Source organism: Phyllostomus hastatus, unplaced genomic scaffold, assembly GCF_019186645.2.
Source record: "Phyllostomus hastatus isolate PE091 unplaced genomic scaffold, TTU_PhHast_1.1 phas_contig_16, whole genome shotgun sequence".
NCBI lineage: Eukaryota > Metazoa > Chordata > Mammalia > Chiroptera > Phyllostomidae > Phyllostomus > Phyllostomus hastatus.
The window spans coordinates 2,421,505-2,439,624 of record NW_025333643.1 but is presented as its reverse complement, the minus strand read 5'-3'; the positions used below and the strand labels follow the sequence as shown (position 1 = coordinate 2,439,624).

The window sequence follows — 18,120 nt, the reverse complement described above, 5'->3', positions numbered from 1 at the left end:
ACCTGGGGGCCCGGTGGAGGCCCTGTCCTTCCTGCCCCAGGGTGGGCATCAGACTCCTCTCACCTTCCCAGCCCCAGGAACCTTGGGTCTGGCATTATTGGCCCTGGAAACCCGTCACCTTGGAGCTGGTGGGGGTGCGGGTGGCAGGGTGGCAGGTTGGAGGGGGCAGAAATGGGACGAGAGCCCCCACTTGCCAGGCCATGGCCTCTCCCCGTCAAAGCCCCACAATGGTCTCAAGAGGCAGGGCTTACAGCCCTTCACAGATGGGGAAACTGAGGCCCAGAAAGAGAAAGTGTGTTGCCCACGGTCAAACAGCCTGAGAGTGGCAGAGCCTGGAGACTTGAACTCAGCTCCATCTGCCCTAAAGCCCCAGGCCCAGAGACCCCGAGAGAAGGGCGGGCCCTGGACCACAGGATTCCTCCTCTGCATGATGGGGTGCTTATCGCCATGAGCCAGAGGGGAAGACAGAGATGTGAGAATGTTTTGTGAACTGTCACGTGCTAGGTGAAGACAGAGAAAATAAGGGCTAGTGTTGGACCTCAGCCTCCCTGCTCCCCCACTCCCCCAGCTTCCACCCCTCGCCCTACCTTGAGCAGCCGCCCACTGACTGTGCCCAGGAAAACCACCGTGTAGTTGCTGACACTGGCCACGGCCACGGAGGAGAGGCCCGGGGCTCGGAACACGGGTGTGGCCTTCAGGGGCTGCAGGATGGACAGCGGGTGCTGCAGGTGGGCCGCTCCACAGTCTAACTGCTCCGGCTGCAGCTGGAAGAGAAACGGCACCTCAGACCTCGGCTCTGAAACCTTCTTCAGCCCCTGTCCGCACCGTGTGCATCTCGGGGCTCAGCACCAGGGCCTCCAAATCCTGCTTCTGCTTTATGGGCCCAGCCCTGGGCTGAGACCCCAACACAAGCAGGTCCCACCCTGGCCCTGGACTGACCCAGACCTTGGCTGTAGTCACGAAATTGCCCCAAGATGACATTTCAGGTATGAAGGAACCATACGGGAGGAGTTGTGGTCGGGGGTCAGAAGCGCTGGCAAGGGGACAAGGTAAGGTGTGCAGGAGGCCAGGGAGGCTGGGGCAAGACGAGGCCTCACGCCCCTGGAGCTGTTCCTCCTGGCTGGTCCCGGCAGAGCAGAGGGGCCCACACCAGACCCACCCTCTGACTCAACTTACCTGCTGACACCCATAGGCATCCCTCTGGCCTTGGCTGTTTCTCCACAGCAACCATGGGAGTCCACCCTCCCAGGTCCCCTGTTCTGACCCCGCATCACCCACAAAGTGCCAGCAGCTACCCGGACCACAGGCTGAGGCCTCCCAGACTGAGTCCCTCCCCTCCCCGCTCAGGCACACGTCCCCTCATCTACACACACTACAGATGGGCGAAGTGCAGCCAGGTGTGCCGGGACGCACAGTCCCCCCAGCCACGCAGCCCAGAGCTGCCTTGGACAGCAGACTCGGCCCCCTGCACCGGAGCACGAGAGCTGCGGCTGGTGACCCCAGTCCCAGCCACCCCCTGGACTTGCTCCACCTTTCCCACCTTTCTCCAAATCTTGTTGGTCCCCTCAAAACAAAATTTCCAAAAATACGAAACTGACCCCCGGAAGCACCTTCGCGGAGGTAATTGCAGAACCGTAAGGATGCATAGCTTAGAAGGACGGACAGGACACAACCTCGCATCTGACAGAACTGAGCAGGTAAGTTACACAAACTATAGCACATCGTCCAGAAAGGACACTCCCACCCCTGAGTGCCACCATGAATCTGTATTAACAGGGACAGGAAGACATGTGGTTGAGAAAGGTCACAGGACCCTCGTGGGCCATCTTGGTAAGACAGACGCGTAAACGGCCAGGTACACGTCACAGCGGTGCCCAGCCACAGGCCAGGTTTACTGAAAACACAGCGGGTGAGGCCCGGCACCGACTCCCTGAATCCTGGGAGCTCGTGAGGCCACAGGTCACAGATGGGAAAACTGAGGCTCAGAAGGGGCGGGGCCTGCTTGAGAGCTGCCATGCCATGCGCCTAGGACTAAAGCTGGCAGCAGACTTGAGCTCCCGCTGACCCCCAGATGCCAGGATGTGGGCATCACAGGCTCCGAGGAGATGCTCAGAAGGTCACCGAATGCACCGTGGCAACTAGCTCTAAGGTGCACCTCTAGCAAGGCTTCTATTTTTTGTTATCTGTGCTGTTTGCAAACACAAACCACTGACTATGTGCCTTTGTGGTGTTTGCACGAAAGCTCAGCTAGTTTTCTAAACAACAAATACTGAGTCCTTCTGTCCTCCAGCAAATAAACAGAGCTGGGCCTGGCTCTGGAGGGAAGGCTGTTTCCCAGCACAACCCTGGAGACAGGGTGGGGTGAGGTGCCCTGGGCAAGAATCCAGGGGTGGGGTAGTCTTCACTGGGACGGCTGGGGCAATCTAAGCAGGGCACTTCTCTGAGCCTCAATGTACTCCCCTGTGAAATGGGTGCGTCCATAGCACTCACTGCAAGGAGCAGGGATGAGGTAATTCACTGTCAAGCACGCGCACAGGGCGTAGCCGTGGTCAGTGCCCCAGGAGTGTTAGCTGAAACTGCTGCTGCTTCCAGTATGACTGTCACCGCGATGATCATCATGAAGGGGAACCTAGGGCAGGTCACCCCCACCTCAAAAGCTGACTGCTGCTGACCACCTTAAGGCGCCCATCCTCTTACCCAGGAGGCTTTCCCAGGACCCCTTCTCTGGGTTCACCCTTGTCTCCCACATTCCCCCTGAACACAGCTGTCAAGTGAGCCCTTCCAAGTGCAAAGAAGGCTCCCCGCTCCCATTTCAGACACTCCAGGGATGACACACAGAGTAAAGCCTGAATCCTGGATCCTCCCATCAGGCCCCTGGGACCTTCCAGTCTACCCCACTCCAGCCACACTGGCCTCATTTGCTTCTCAAACACTGCATGCTGGGTCCTGCCTCCGGGCCTTTGCCCCTGCTGTTCCCTCTGCCTGAAGTGCCATTCCCTGGACTGCCATACATGGTTGACTCTTGAACACAGGGGTTAGGGGCACCAGCCCCCCCTGTGCAGCTGAAAATCCATGTACAACTGTTGACTCCCCAGTTGCCCCAGGTGTCGCAGGGGGACTGGTTCCAGGACCCCCTGCAGATACCAATTGTGAGACCGCTCAGGTGCCTTACATAAAACGGTATAGAGTAATGCCGCCTGCCCTCCACACCCACAGACTCCCAGTTGCAGATGGAAAACAGTGTTTTTGATCTGTAGATGGTAGGACCCGTGGATGAGAAACCGGGGGATACAGAGGCCAGCTGTGTGTTTTCTCAGATCTGTGTGTAAGTGAGCCCCAGTGACTCAGGCCTGGGGTGCTCAAGGGTGCTCTGTGACCGGCCGCCCCCCCCGCCCTTCAGCCTCAGACTCACCCTGCCGGCCTTCATCCCGGGTGTGTCCCAGCTGGGGGCACACCTGGAAAGAGGGCACTGGGCCACCTCCCAGATGCCCCTCCCAGTCCCAGGCCCACCCCCCAGCAACCCTGAAGCCACAGGGAGAAGGGAGCAGCCTCCGCCAGCGCTCAGGCCCCGAGTCTGGGAGTCTGGCCGTGAGGGATGCTTTTCCTAGGAGTTATGTAACTTGTCTTCACTGCATGTGGATTACTTGCACCATTAAACAATGAGTTGTTTTAAAATTAAAATTGTAAACCTTTGCCCAGACGACGTGACTTTCCTCCCTGAGCTCCAGGAGGCAACGGGAAGGAGGGGAGACCTGAGAGGCCCCAATGTCACCTTCGGGGTTTTCTGCCCTGGGTCCTGCAACAGGGGGTGGGGGTGGGGGCGGGGGGTCCTGGGAAAAGCCAGACAGCGCCCAGCTCCGGGTGATCTGTGGGCCAGGGCAGCAGAGGCTGAGGGGGGAGCATGCTGGGAATTCGGCTCTCGCCTGCCTGCCCTGACGTTCACAAGCCATTAATTTTGCGCTGAAGGAATTTTCTAAAAAGCCTTTCCTCCAACTTTTTTTCTCATCCTAAAAATAAAATTTAAAAAAAAATTTAAAAGGAGAAGTAACCCGTCGGCTGCTCCGAGTGATCTGTGCGCAAAGGGGGAAGCTGACTCCCCAACCGCCAGGGAAATCACAAGGCTTTGAACCGGCTCAAGAATGGAAGCTGGGCAGGCAGGAAATGCCTCCTCTGCTGGGGGAGGGGGCTGCAGGCCCAGGAAATGGGGACACCAGGCTAGGGGACCAGGCGGCCATCCTGAGCGAGCGTGGCCTCAGCCGAACTCGGTCTCCTGGGGCAGCCAGCTTCACAGGCCTGACCCACCACCAGGCCAAACGCCTCCCTCCAAGTCTCACTCAGCGCCGGCCCCTCAGAAGCAAGGATGGCCCGAAGCAGGCGGAGAGCCCTCCAGTCTGCAAGGGCCACCTTTCCGAGAGCAACGCTGGGTAGCCCCTCCCCAAGTCCGACCTCTCTCCAGCTCCCACCTGTCCTCAGGATCCAGCCTAAAGGCATTTAGGGCCTTTGTGATCTGGCCCCTGCTAGCTGGCCAGGCCCGGTCTCCCTTCCTTCCTCCGCCCCACCCTCTGCTCGGAGGGCACCAATCACTGCAGGTCCCCACAGGTGGCCACGTTTTCCTGCCAGGGCTCCTGAACCTTCGTAGCATTGTTTCTTCCCCACGCCTCTGGGCCACTGGTACTTCCCCTGGCCTTCCAGTCTCCTTGTCTTAACCCAGGCCGCCCCCTCTGCCCGGCATGCCAGGCAGGCAGTTTTAGCCAGCCCTTGCAGTGTGGGAGCTTCCGAACAAGCTCCCTTCCTCCCTGAGGGGCTCCGAGTCGCTCACCACCTTCACTCACTGCGGTAGCATGTGCATGCGCTCTCCAGGGCAGAGCCAGGCTCTGGGGTGAGTGTTTAATAAAGAAAGAAAACTCATGTTGACTTAAGTGAGAACAACTGTATTCGGCCGCATCCTTTCCAAGCAGAGACACCGAGAGCAACACTGCCACGGCGAGCGCCTGACAACTGAGGGTCAGCCACGGCCGCTGTGTGCCTGCTCTGCACGTGGCCGCACAGGGGAGGCCGCAGTTCGGCCCAGGCAATACCAGGCTGCTGGTTTGCATTCCTCTAAGAACGTCGGTGTATCCCTCTCTGAACTGGGCTGAGCGACAGCCTGTGGTCTCAACTCTTTTCTGAGAACAGGACGCCCAGGTACCCTCCAACTGGCTGCCTCCTGGGGCGGAAGCTCAGCTCTGCCCCATTCTCTCATTAAAACTCGGACACACTGGTTTCACTACCAACTGTAATTGTGTTGACTTTCTTTCCCCAGGAAGCCAGTTGGAGTAACAGCTTGGAGAGCCGAGAGCCGGGCTTCTCAGGCCTCCCACATCCTGTCCGCAGGCCCCACCAAACCTCAGCCGCACCTCAGGGGGAACTCCGAGAAGGGTGAGGCGTCGCTGGTGGGCGCTATGGCAGGCTGCAAGACCCCATGGCTCTGTCCCAGCTAGAGACTACAGCAGCTGTGGGGACTCTGTGCACCTTCTTGCCTCGAGTCTTTCATGGTTACTCAACTGTGATCTTGGGCCAGGGAGGCTTCCCTGCCAGGGGAGGAGAGCACAACTCTGAGTGTGCAGTGGCTGCTGCAGACGGCCCAGCTCTCACCACTCCTGGGCTGGAGGTCGGGCGGGCACCCTCCCCCGCACTCTCCACAGCAGCCAAAGGAAGCCTTTAAAACTGTGAAGCACTAAATGCAGAGGGGGATCCTGGAAAAGTAAAAGGATATCCACGCAGTAAAATCTGGAGTTTGGTTGAGAGTGAAGTACTCACGCTGGTTTCTTGGTTTAGACAAATGTCCCCGGCATTTGCCTAAAGACCGGCAATGAAAGACCTTAGCAATGGGGAAAATGGAGGGAGGGGGATGCTGGAACTGTCTTTGGAACTTTCCCAGAACTCTAAAATTATTCCAAAATAAAAAGTTTATTTAAGAAAATGACAGCCAGGTTGTACCCCTCCGTAGCTCAACAGCCTTCAGTGGATCCCCAGTGCCCTTGACATAAACCCCAACTTTGCGCCTGGGCCCTCAATGCCCGAATGGATCTGGCCAGCCTCTAGGGCTTCCCTCAACACGGTGTCCAGGCCAACTCCTCCCTCGGCTTGGACAGCCGAGCAGGGGCCGGGGGGTTCCCCAGAGGCAGGGCTAGAGGAGACGGAGCCAGCAGGAACCAGACAGGGTACAGCGTAATAGGGCTCTGACAGGTACAGTCTGCAGAGGCCTCAAAAGCCAGGCCTAGACAAAAGGGCCTGCATTTTGCTTCCTGAAAAACCTAGTCAAGTAGCTCCTCCCCCACACTTCTTCAGAAGCGCTGACGTTGAAGGGGAAGTGGTCTCAGGGTCACCCAAGAGCACATGGTCAGGTCAGGATCTGAAGCCACACCTACGACACTCACGCCCGACCTCCACCCTCCCACTCCGGTCTGCGGGGCCTCTCTGAACACTGCAGCTGCAGGGCTACGGGTCCACTGAACTGACCCCTGCAACGAGGGTAAACTGAGGCATGGAACAAGCTATGGCCTACTGTTTGCTGGTCCTGGGAGGGGTCAGGATCCTACTGGGGGGCCTGGAGCATCGGCCCCCATACTAAGGAGGAAGCCGCCTGCTGCCCAGAGAGGAAATAAATACCAGCACCTCCCCGTGGGTGATCAAGATGCTCTCTTTCTGGAGGAGCCAGAAAACAACAGGAGGCCGGGCCCTGAGCTGGACAGGAAAAGCAACGTCTTGGGGAAACTAAGGCACAAAGAGTGGCGGCAACTTCCCCGGGACACACAGTACGGCAATTCCCCACCTGGCTCCAGGCCGCCTGAACCAGGCAGGATTTTCGGACAAATGGCAATGAACACAGTTCAGCAGACCCTTCCAGAGCTTCAGAGAGGCCTGCCTGCCTCCGTTCCCCCACCTCCCTCTCTGGAGGAGGCAGGCCACTCAGCCCCAGGGCACTGAGTTGAGCCAGGCCAGCTGGCCAGGCCAGCGCTGGAAGGGGTGTGTGAACCAGTCAGCCGGGCTGCCCTGAACACGACGGGCCGACTGTGCACAACCAGCGCTCCAGACCCACTGACAGGCCGGGCACAGGCTGCAAGGACCGCTCCTGGGCTGAGGGCAGAGGCCTAGCTGTACTGGGAGGGCGGGGAACGGGGGCACACACACTCTTGTTGTGCCCCCATACAAACAGAAGCTGAGGCTCCTCATGCACCAACCTTCACGGCTCTTAACACAATGGGGTGCCCCATCCCCTCTGAGCCTCAGTCTCCTCATCTGGAAGTGGGGAAAGTAACAGCAACTCCCATAATGGATGTTCCCAGTTAGCTCTGCAGGCCAGCGGGCAGAAGCCCGAGGATGGGGGAGCCCCAGCGCCCAGCCACTCGACCAGTCCCCGAAGTCCAGCATCTAGGCTAGATCAGCAGTGCCCCCGGATGTCGGGAGCAGGCCGAGGCCTGCTCCGCTCAGGGCCTGCCTGGGAACCATGGCCACAGCCGCTGACTCAAGCAGCCATTGTTTTGTTAGCTGGACGTGGCCCCCTAGACACCCAGCTCCCCCTCCTCGAAGCTGTTTCTCATTCCAGCCCAGCCTGGCCCCATTTCCAGCTCCCCCCCAACCGGTCCCAGAGGAGCACAGTGTGGGATGGGCAGCCAGCGACTCTTCCCTGGCCTCAGTGAAAAGTCCCTCCCTCCCACCAGCTCTAATGGGGGGCAGGGTGGCAGAGTGCAGTGGCGCTGGCCCCTCCTTACCCGGAACAACTTCTGTCCCAGCTTCTGCCCTGAAGGGGATGCAGGCCGCCTTCCCCCTCCTGGGGCTGAGGGGCCCTGGAGGCTGGATCTCACACCCTCCTCCCCTGGGGGTGCTGGCCTTGGTCCCAGAGTCATCGTGCAACTGCTGTGCGCACGGCTGAGGGGACAGGGCTGGCCTGGGGCCCCCAGCAACCATCTCTGGGCCGGGTCCCATGTCCTGGTGACAGGGAAGCCACACATAGGTAGGTCCCTCTCTCTAGATGCTCAGATCCCAGTTACCAAACCCAAGATGGAAAGTGACAGCTTTATAACAATAACAATACAGTAGAATCAACGATATGACAATGACAATCAGCCAGTTTACTTTGTGCAGCGATCTCTGCATGTACAACCTCATTTAACCCTCACCACACCCTGACAAGTTGATGCTACTTACGGCAAAGGTAACCGGGGCACAGAGAGGTGAAGTAACTTGCTCAAAGTCACACAGCCATTATGTCCAAATGGGAGTCTCAAACCTCAGCAGGCAGGCTCCAGAGTCCTCATCTTCCACCTCAGCCTCTTATCGCGGCACCGCAGAGCACTGCTAGCAGCCAGCTGGAGTCAGAGATGCCCTGGGCTGCACGCTGGGAAAACAGGCCCAGCAAGGAGACAACCACTTCTGGAGGGCTCGGTCCCCTCAAACACAGAAGGTGGACACGTCCTGAGAGGGGCACGGGGTGCAGGGGTGAATGCTGATCCCCGTTTGGCTCCTTCCCCCGGCCTGGCCTCCACTTCAAGGCCTCTGCCCATGGCCCCCCCATTATTTACCGATCAGAGCAGAAAGTGCTACATGATTAATGCCCCACTGGGGCCTCACTGGGCTTCGTAATGGAGCTTAGAGCTTCCTCCCTCCTCCGGCATGTGATTTATCGTGTTTCAGGGTGAAGGGTGGTGGGCTGGGCGGGTGAGCCACGCTGGCCCAGAGACGGGCAGACCCAGGTGGCATCACGTGTCAGTGGGAAAGTGGGCGGTGCAGAGCCTGTCCCAGTGACCTGCAGGGAACGCCGGGCCAAGCACCGGCTCCGGACAGAAAACAGCCGAACTCTGGGGGTAGTAGCCAGGATCCAAATCCATGTGGCTGGCACCAAGAGACTTTCCTGGCCTGTCCCCTTGCGGGGACCTAGTTTCCATGGCAATTTCTACACTGTTGTCAGAGCCGGAGAGGCCCTGGGGAGCCGCCTGGTCCAGCGCCATGGGGGCTTTGAGAGAGAGCCTCCTGTCTCTGCCAGTACCAGGCAGGACTAATTCGGGGTCAGCACCCAGGATCCCTTCTAGAAACAGATTAACTATGTGTTGCTTTTCCCCCAAAGCCTTGCTGGCTCTCCGCAGCCCACAGGACAGCATCCAAAGCCTTGGCCCACACCCCAGACCCCACACACTCTCAGCTTCATCTCTGCCTGCTACCCAAGCCACGTCCCACCACACATCTGGGCCTCTGCCCCTGCCGCGTCCTCTGCCTAGAATGCCTTCCCCGGCCCCATCTGTCGAAGTCTTGCTCCAATGGCACCATCTTCCAGGAAGCCTTCCCTGATTCCCTCTGATGAGGTTGGTCAGCTCGTGGCTCTGTCTATAGCATGTCTTCTATCGTGATCTCCTCCCTGACCATGTGGGGGCTCCTGAAGGGTCCAGACGGGGTCTGATTCCTGCCTTTTGGGAGGCTGCCACTTAACAAAGTGGGGCCCACCCACACTGCCAAATTTCAGAACACCCTCCACCAGGAGGACAGGAGGGCGGGGGATGCAGCCCAGGAGGAGCTGAGCTTTGGTGGGCGAAGGTGGAGACAGCTGTAGTCATGGGGAACAGGAGTGCGCACCTGGGGGGCCTGACCCAGCATGGAACCACGCTGGACACCGGGGCTGGGCAGTTCTGCAGGCCCCGTGGAAAGCTCCCACCACTCCCCACGGCCGCCCCGGCCGGGGCAGAGCTTCCCTGGGTCTCAGTCTCTCCACCTTCCCGAGGGGCCCACTCACCCCTTCCCACTGCGATCTCGGGGCCGCTTTGGCTCACACCCCTTTGGTCAGTGCATTCAGAGGAACCAGGGAGTGAAGGTGATGAACAGAGACTCCGCAGCCGACACTGGCTCCCCCTTCTGCCCACCGGGTGACCTCGAGCCGGTCACTCCGTCTCTCTGGGCCTCCATCTCCCCTTTCTGTAGACTGGGGAAAACACAGCCCATCCTGAGCGGTACTAAAAGACACACTTAGGTAAAGAGCTGTGCAAAGTGCCCCACACAGAGTAAGCTCCCAAGAAACAACGGTGGCAGGACCAGTGATGTTGACGGGAGCAGTTCCGGTGACGGGGCGGGGGCTTCCTGGCCCCCCCGCCATGGCCCACGAAGGCCGGGAAACTGGGGCCCAGAAAGGGAAAAGGACCCCCACTCCCAGGGCTCGGGCCTTCACGCTCCTCCCACATACACCACGTCTTTCTCCCTGAAGCACCGGGAACTCGGGGCAGGCAGCCTATTTCCTTCACCCCCATGAAAACCGGCAGCCGAGGGCGGGCAAAACGAACCCGTGTCGAGGGCGCTTCTGCAGGGGCTGACGCCGACTCACACAGGGCCTCCGCCAAACATCGGCTGCCCTGTTCTTCCTCTCACTGAGCCCTCTTTACAGATGAGGAAATGGAGGCCCACCGAGGGCGAGTGACGTGCCCCGGGCCACAGCCAAGGAAGGTGCTGAGCCAAGACTTGGATCCAAGGAGTTGGCAGCAGGGTCCAGCACTCACGCACCACTCTGGGCCTGCCTGGGTGTAGCAGGTCTGAGCTGTGGGCGTGGCCAGGGCCATAACAGATCCTCCGTCCACCCTCCTAGCAAACGCCAGAGGGCGAGGTGCTGCCCTGCAGGACAGGAGAAAGACTGCCCGCAGGCCCCAGGTCCCAACATGGCCTGCACCCGGCTGGGCTGGGGTCGATGTGGGAAGGGACCTGTCAAGTCTTCATTCACATCGACCGTGTCCCTCATTCCCACACCGAAAAGGCTGGGGCCTCACTTCTTCCAGAGTCCAGACGGTTCCATTTTCAGAGATGAATGCAGCCTGGAGCGCCCCTGCCTCTCCCACTTCCGAGGGAGGCCCCATCGGCCCCAGCCTCCACCTCATGGCCGGGCTTCTGCAGGTGCCCCAGCCGGTGGCACCCCACTCTGGATCTGACTCACTGCAGTGTCAGCTCCAGCTCCATCCGGGGCCAGCTTGGGGTGCTATCACAGGCGGGGGTTTTGTGCAAAGGGCTCCAACCAAGTCTCCAGCAGGTGGGGGGTAACTGCAGACTCACGGCAGAGAGCTCTGGACTAACACCGGCCAGTGGGACTCCGCCGTCAGAGCCAGTCTGCAGACCCCGCTCCTGCTGGCCAGCTGAGTGACCCTGGGCCTCAGTGGTACCAGGTGTAAACGGGGGATAACGGCACTTCTTGCCTCAAGAGGGCAAGGGGAAAGGGGCTGTGAGCTGGAAGGCATTGGTGTTAGTGAAGGGCTGGCGCAGTGGCCCTGCTCAGAACTCAGGGCTCAGCCCTAGAGAGCCGAGAGGGCACCTACCATCCGTACACCCCTCAGGCCAGCCAGCAACTGAGCTCTCGTGCGGCAGCGGCGGGGGGAGGGGGGGGATGAACACAGCTCTAGACATGCCCTCACCTCACCTTCTGGCCCACACCTGCTCACCTCTAGGGCCTGGTTAGATCCTCTGAAGCAGGGGTGTCAAACTCATTTTCACGGGGGGCCACATCAGCCTCGTGGTTGCCTCCAAAGGGCCGAAATAATTTTAGGGCTGTATAAATGTAACTATCCCTTAGCAGTTAAGAAGCTGAAATTACATTCGGCCCTTTGAAGGCAACCGTGAGGCTGATGTGGCCCCCCGTGAAAATGAGTTTGACACCCCTGCCCTAGAGCATCCTCCCTCCTCTGAGCACTCCCGAGCCTGTTGGCTGTTCCACACACTGAACACACTTTTCTCTGATGTAATTTTTTCCTCCTGGTACTAATACCATTTCCTGCATGTGAGATTTTAATCTGCCCACACCCTAGCTGGTTTCACAATGACAAAGCATGAGACCCAAAGGGTAAATAGTACCATTTACCCTGGGTCCCACAGCATACAGGTAGGAGAACAGAACTCAGGGCCAGCTTTACCCTCGCCTACCTGGAAATGCAGACATGCCCGGGGTGGGAGGGCTGTTAACAATCTCCTGGACCAAGCCCTGTCTGTCTCTCTAGGTCAGAAGCCCATGGGAATCCCTTCTCCTGAATGCTGCCAAGTGTCTCTGCTTGTCCCCTTGGCCGCGGGGAGCTCACTCCCAGCCCCATCCAGCTCCAAATGGAAAGCCCATCTTGGAAGCTCTGCCTCCCTCCACCTCCACCCAGTATTTCAGCCCCGAAATTGGTTCAGAAAACGCCTTCTTGACAACCAGCACCCACCCACCACATGCCAGTTTAAAACCGCCTGAGGGGTTTTTTTTCACCTTTACTATAAAAAGACACCTTGAAAATGCAGCACTGACATTTCCTTGTCAGTTTTCTTTTTGACTTAGAAACACAAAAATAGTGGTCACTCAAAGGTGAGGGCAGGGGCGATCAGAGAAGGAAGGGAGACTCGGACTGCCATTGCCTCGCTGGGGGCCCCCATACCTTGGTTTCCCCCTTTGATAACTGTGGCAGCGTCCTAACCCGCATGCACCTCAGCACAAGGTGAGGGAAGGGATCCACGCCACACTCCATGAATGTTAATTTCCTCATTCGCCTTCTCTCTCAAAATAGTCCAACAGCCCCAAATATGTTAAAAACAATCAGGGACAACACCGGGGCCCTCTACGGGCTGGGGGAAACCGAGGCTTCCTGCCTCTGACCTCACACCTCTGCAGCTCCTCCCTTCTCGGCCACGTTTCCGGACTGAAGGGGGCAGCAGACACTGAGACTTCGCCGTCCGGAAAGTGGGCAGCAGGGGACAAAGTCTGCTGGGTGAGGAGCTGGGTTGTCCCAGGCCACCACAGCCCAGAGGCTATGGCGTTGAGAGGCCCCCAAAACACCTGTGGGACACTCGCCTGCCAGAGGCCTGGCTGTGCGCCTCTCCTGCCTGGAGGTCAGACACCCCTGGGGAACAGGTGGAAGAATGAGCACCCAGCACCTTCCATCTGATGCTGGGCCCGACTGGGCAGCTTCCTTCCCCTCCATCCTGTCCCTCCCCACCTCTGCCGCTACACCCTGGCAGGCGAGTCTGTCCCAAGCCCACTGCCTCCCTGCAGGACCCCAGCCGCCCAGCGCGTCACCGTCACCGAGAACACGGCCTGGCACCCCCCTGCATGGCCGCGCCCAGCCCCCACCACAGTCCGTGCTCAGGAAGTACTTGCGGATCAGTGAGTGAACCTGCAGCCTGGGAGATGGCACGGGCCGCCCAGCTGCTCTCCCTGCCTCTCGTCTCTCCTCACCAGTCACCTACAGACTTTTTAAAATCACAACATTAAAAATAATCATAGTAGCCCTGGCTGGTGTGGCTCAGTGGATTGGGTGCCGGCCTGCAAGTTGAGGGTCGCCGGTTCAATTCCCAGACAGGGCACATGCCTGGGTTACGAGCTGGCTCTCCAGTGAGGGGCATGCGGGGGGGCGGGGGCGGGGCAGCCGCACGTTGATGTTTCTCTCCCGCTCTTTCTCCTACCCTCCCCTCTCTAAAATACATAAGTAAAATCTTTAAAAAAATAATCACAGTAATTGCAAGCACGTGTGCTAGCCACGCGACCAAGAGCTTCACATGTGTTACCTTGCTGCGTCCCCACCTCAGTCCTGTGAGGCAGGTGCTTTCAGCACCAATCCCCTTCCACAAAGGACGAAGCGGAGATGCTGACTGAGATCATATCACTCCTCAGGCTCAAACCCTTCACGGCTGGCTCCCCATGGCCCCGGGCAGCCTCGATTCTGTAATATGGCCAACCTGCACCCCACAGGCCTCACCCACCTCCCTTCAGTTGCTGTAGAGCAACTTGCTGTATCCTCCCTCCTCCCTCCAGGTATTTGAACGGGCTGTCCCCTCTGCCTGGACCCTTTCCTCTTCTCCCGGTGGCCTCCCGTGGCTAACTCCTGCTCATCCGTCCACCTCTGCTGTGACATCCCTCTCCAGGGAAGCCTCGATGCCTCTCTCCTGGCTCCCTCACCCCCCCTGGGCTGTAAGGGCCTGGCTCCATGTCAGTCCTCTACTGGTCTGCATGGTCCACAAGAGGAGAAACTGAGTCACCACTGGCCCCCGGTGCACAGCACAGGCCTGTGCCCATAGCTGGGTATGGGTGGGGGGCAGGACACAGGGAGACTGGCTGCAGAGGGTGAGAAATCACCCCACCTTGGGGTCAGGAGGAGGCCCTTGGCCACTCTGTCCTGGGCGCTGTGTCCCTGGAGAGGTCCTGCTCCCCTAAAAAGAGGAAAACCCTGGCCCCCTTCAGCAGAATGAGTCACAGCACCAGGCCAAGCCAAAAATACGAGACCTTGGGAACCAGGACAGGTCCTGCCAGAGATGGAGGAGGAGAACGTGGAGGCCCCAGGTCACAGGTTCACCAAGGGTCTGGACGGACAGACAGAGCCTGCGAAGGTCAAGGGAGGTCCTGGCCCCCACAGGGTGTCCCGTCCTTAGAGCAGGACTGATGCTCCACTCACTCCTCTAGCCCTGAGGCCCCCGGAAACAAAACTCACCCCTCAAACACAGCCCACTGTGGCATGTAGCTCTGGGGAGAGGAAGAGTGAATGTCTTAACCACAGCGCCGGGAGGCCGGTGGCAGAGCTGCTCCCTGGGAGAGTCTGCCCTGCTCACCCACCGTGACCTTTGTTTTCATGGCGGCCAGCCAGACGGGTCGTGGGTAGCCGTGGGAGCCAGACTACAGGAGAAGGAATCCGGGTTTTTCTCTAAGCCCCAGTGTTGGGCACACCCACAGGGAAATAATTAAGCTCATGAGATTCTGGCCACAGTCTGAGGACCACAGAGAGGGGATGGAGCAGCGCCACTGGAGCCTGGCCCCAAGGAGGGCTCTGTAATCACCAGAAGTCTGAGTTTGGCATTTGCAGAGGGAGAAACTGAGGCTTCCTAGGGCAGTGGCAAACCTGGGGTTCAAATGGATTCCCCAGACTCAGGCCCAGATGCACAGCGTGGAAAAAGTGCAGGGGTCCACTTCCCAGAGTCCCCTGCAGAGGTGACCCCTTGCTGGAGAGTTTCCTTGAAGAGAACTTCACTGTTTCCTCCTGCACCCTGGGTTACTGTCCCCACAACTTCAACACACACTGATCCCCCAGCCTGGTCCCCTTGCCACTCCCCAACCCTGCCCAGACACCTAGGGCCCCTTCTCACACAGCTAGTGCCCCCTCCCCCACCGCCTGGCCCCACCTCATTTCCTCCTACGCCTCAGGGCTCGGTCCTGCCCCCTGTACACCCTTCTGGTCATAGCACCTCCCCACCACAGCCCTCGATCAAACGTGCACTCACTTGCTATGTGCTCAACTCACCGCGTATGACTACCCACCCCTCCAGGCACACACCTGAGCTGTATATGCACCTTTAGCTCTTTTCAGCACGTACCAATCCGCATTCTGGACCCTGTCCACACACCTAGGTATTCGCATCTGTAACTCAGCACTCACCTGAGTGACCTCACACGCACATCTGGGCCAGAGTCGAGCCAGTACCTACACCTCAGCTGACACCTGTATTCTCATGAGTACACCTAAGTCCCCCCAAATGCACCTGTGGCCGAGAGCACACACCTGTGTCCCCACACACGCACATCTGGGTCCCGGTACGCTTGCACAGTGAGCCGCTCAGCTCACAATCCGCCCGGTTACCGGCCGGCTCTCCCTTGCCGCCTTGGGCTGGGTTCCCGGCAACCCCAAGCCTGGGCGTACCTGGATGTTGAGCTTGCGCTCGCAGGCTGGCCCGGTGCCCTGCACCACGCTGTCAAGCACCGCCACCACGTCGGGTGCCGGCTCCACGAAGCAGGCGGTGCGCGCGGCGCGGATGGCAGCTTGCACGTCGGAGAAGCGGAAGGCGCAGAGCGCGGCCGGAGCGGTGCGGGCCGCTGGGGCCCCCTGGGGCCGCTCGAAGACTGCAAAGAGCAGCTCTTGCGCGGGGAAGACCGACACCAGGCGGCTGTAGAGGTCGCCGCGGCCCGCACCACCTGCGCACTGCAAGCCTAGCTGGATGTAGGACTCGGTGAGCTTCTTGGCGTCGCCGCCAGCGCCGCGAGGCAAGCAGATGCGTGCCAGTAGGCTTCGCGCTTGGCTCTCCTTGTCGCCCGCTCGCGCCTCGCTATTGAGCGCCAGGTACGCGTAGGGCTGGGCGCCCGGCGAAGGGTCGGGCGGGTGGAGGAAGGCGCGCACGAAACCCAATTTGTGCTGCTCCTTGGCCCCCTGCTTGATCTTGAGAATGTTGTCGTCGGAAGGGTTGAGGTCGAAGGTGAAGAGCTTGGCCAGGTCGCCGCGCGCATCCAGGGAACGGATGGCGATCTCGGGCGTGTTCTCGAAGCGGTGGTCCTCCAGGCTGCGGTTGCGCGGGAAGAAAGAGCTGCCGTAGCCGGTGTACGTGGCGCCCACTAGCAGGCGGCTGCCACCCGCGCCGGCGGCGGGCGGCAGCACCAGCCCGACGGTGGACGCATTCGGATGATTGGCCGCCACGTTCAGCATGCTGGGGAACACGGTGACGGGCTCCGCGGGGGGTGCTGCGGGCGGGAAGCGCACGGCCACCGCCGAGATGTTGCCCCGGCGCCGCAGCTGGCAGAAGCCCTGGTAGATGGAACCGCACACGACTACCAGGTCCTGGCCGGGGTCCAGTTGTAGGATCTTGTTGTAGTTGTCGGTCAGACGCCGCGGGTGCTCGCAAGAGGCCTGAGGCAGTTGCGGGGCGTGACACAGCGGGCTGTCGGCCACCGGGCCCACGGCCGCCTCAGCCTCCAGGCTCAGGTTGGCGCCCGACAGCTGGTAGAGGCGGTTGACGGCTGCCAGGTACACTGTCCCCGCCGCGCCGTCCAGGGCAAAGTTGTTGGTGGGCGTGGGCGAGGGGAAGCGGCGCTGGATCTCCAGAGCGCGGGCCCCCGCCCCGAGCAGCAGCAGCAGCAGCCCGAGCAGCGGGCACAGCAGCGGGGCCCGGAATGGCGGGCGCGGCGTTAGGGGGCTGGCCGCGGCGGCCCGGGCGCTAAGGGGTGCGCCGCCCGCGGCGCGACGAGCCATCCGGGCGTGCGCGGGCTCCGCGGCACGGCGAGTGCATGGGGCGCGGCGCGGCCGGGAGCCCCGAGCCAGGAGGCAGCAGGAGGCGGGGGGCGGGCCCGGGCCGCGAGCCGCTTCCTGCCCGCGCCAGCCGCCCCCGGCCCCGGCTGCCCCGGCCCGGCTCAGCTTCGCCGCGCAAGCCGGGGGCGGGGAGGGGGCGGCTCCGTTGCGGACACGCCCTCACGCCGCTCCCAGCCCGGCAGCGCCCCGCCCTCGGGTACCCTCCCGCCCCCCGCCCACCTTCCCCAGCGCCCCGGTCCGCTCCCCGGGCAGCCCGCTGGCTTCGCGGGTCCTCCGGCCGCCCGGCTCTCACTCCGCTGTCGAAGGTCCGGCCGCCCCGCGCCCTCCAGGACCCTCCCGCGAGGCGTCTACAACCCGCGGCTCCCTTTCCCGGCGCCGCCTCCTCCTCCGTCGCTTATTCTTCTCTCCTTCCTTCCTCCTGGCCGCTCGGCCCGGCCCGTCTCGCTCGGGCTGCTTTTCTGTTTTCTTTCCTCTCTCCACCCACCTCTGTCTCTCGGCGTCTCCCTGTCAATGTCTCTGTCTAACCCCCTCCTTCCCTTGTGTGTTGTCTCTCGCTCCCTTCCCTGTTTTTCTGTCCTTGGCTCGCTCTCCCTCTCTCCGAGTCTCCCTCCGCTCCCTTCCCCTGGAACTCGCTGTTTCTCTCTCAGCCCTCGGACCCCCGTTCTCTCCCTCTGCCTTCCTCGTCCACAGCCCTCCCTCTCTGCATTCCACAGTCTCCCTTTTGTAGGGCACACTGACCAGGCCTTAGGCTCCCCCCAAGGCCTGAGCACCTCCAGAGCCAGCTGGGCAGGGGGCACCACCCCCTCAGGCCCCTCGATCTGCCCCATCAAAACCCTGCCCTATAAAAGGAGTTTTATAAGTGGTGGGACACAGGGACAGAGATCAAGGATCAGACATGTAATTCGAGAAAATGGAGAGAGGAACTATTTCAGGCACGTGCCAGGCTGTAGAGCAGTCTGGGCTGGACTGGCCACACCCAGTCAGGCCTTGGTTTGGGGGTGACTGCTCCCAGAGACCTCCTGTGGAGACCCAGTCCGGTGGGCTGCTGTTCTCCTGCCCACCACAGTTCACCAGGAGGCACTTCCCC

General features: G+C 60.5%; 1 protein-coding gene across 1 annotated transcript in view; it reads right to left on the bottom strand.

Moving 5' to 3' along the window:
* Positions 1-17,225, bottom strand: part of PLXND1 (plexin D1) — a 52,437-nt gene extending 35,212 nt beyond the window's left edge. Inside the window, exons 1-2 of the mRNA XM_045832161.1 lie at positions 15,657-17,225; positions 588-764 (exon numbers count right to left, since the gene is read on the bottom strand). Of these exons, the coding sequence (XP_045688117.1) occupies positions 588-764; positions 15,657-16,976 (1,497 nt within the window). The 5' untranslated portion in view covers positions 16,977-17,225. The remainder of the gene's footprint in view (positions 1-587; positions 765-15,656) is intronic.
* Positions 17,226-18,120: the final 895 nt, after the last annotated feature.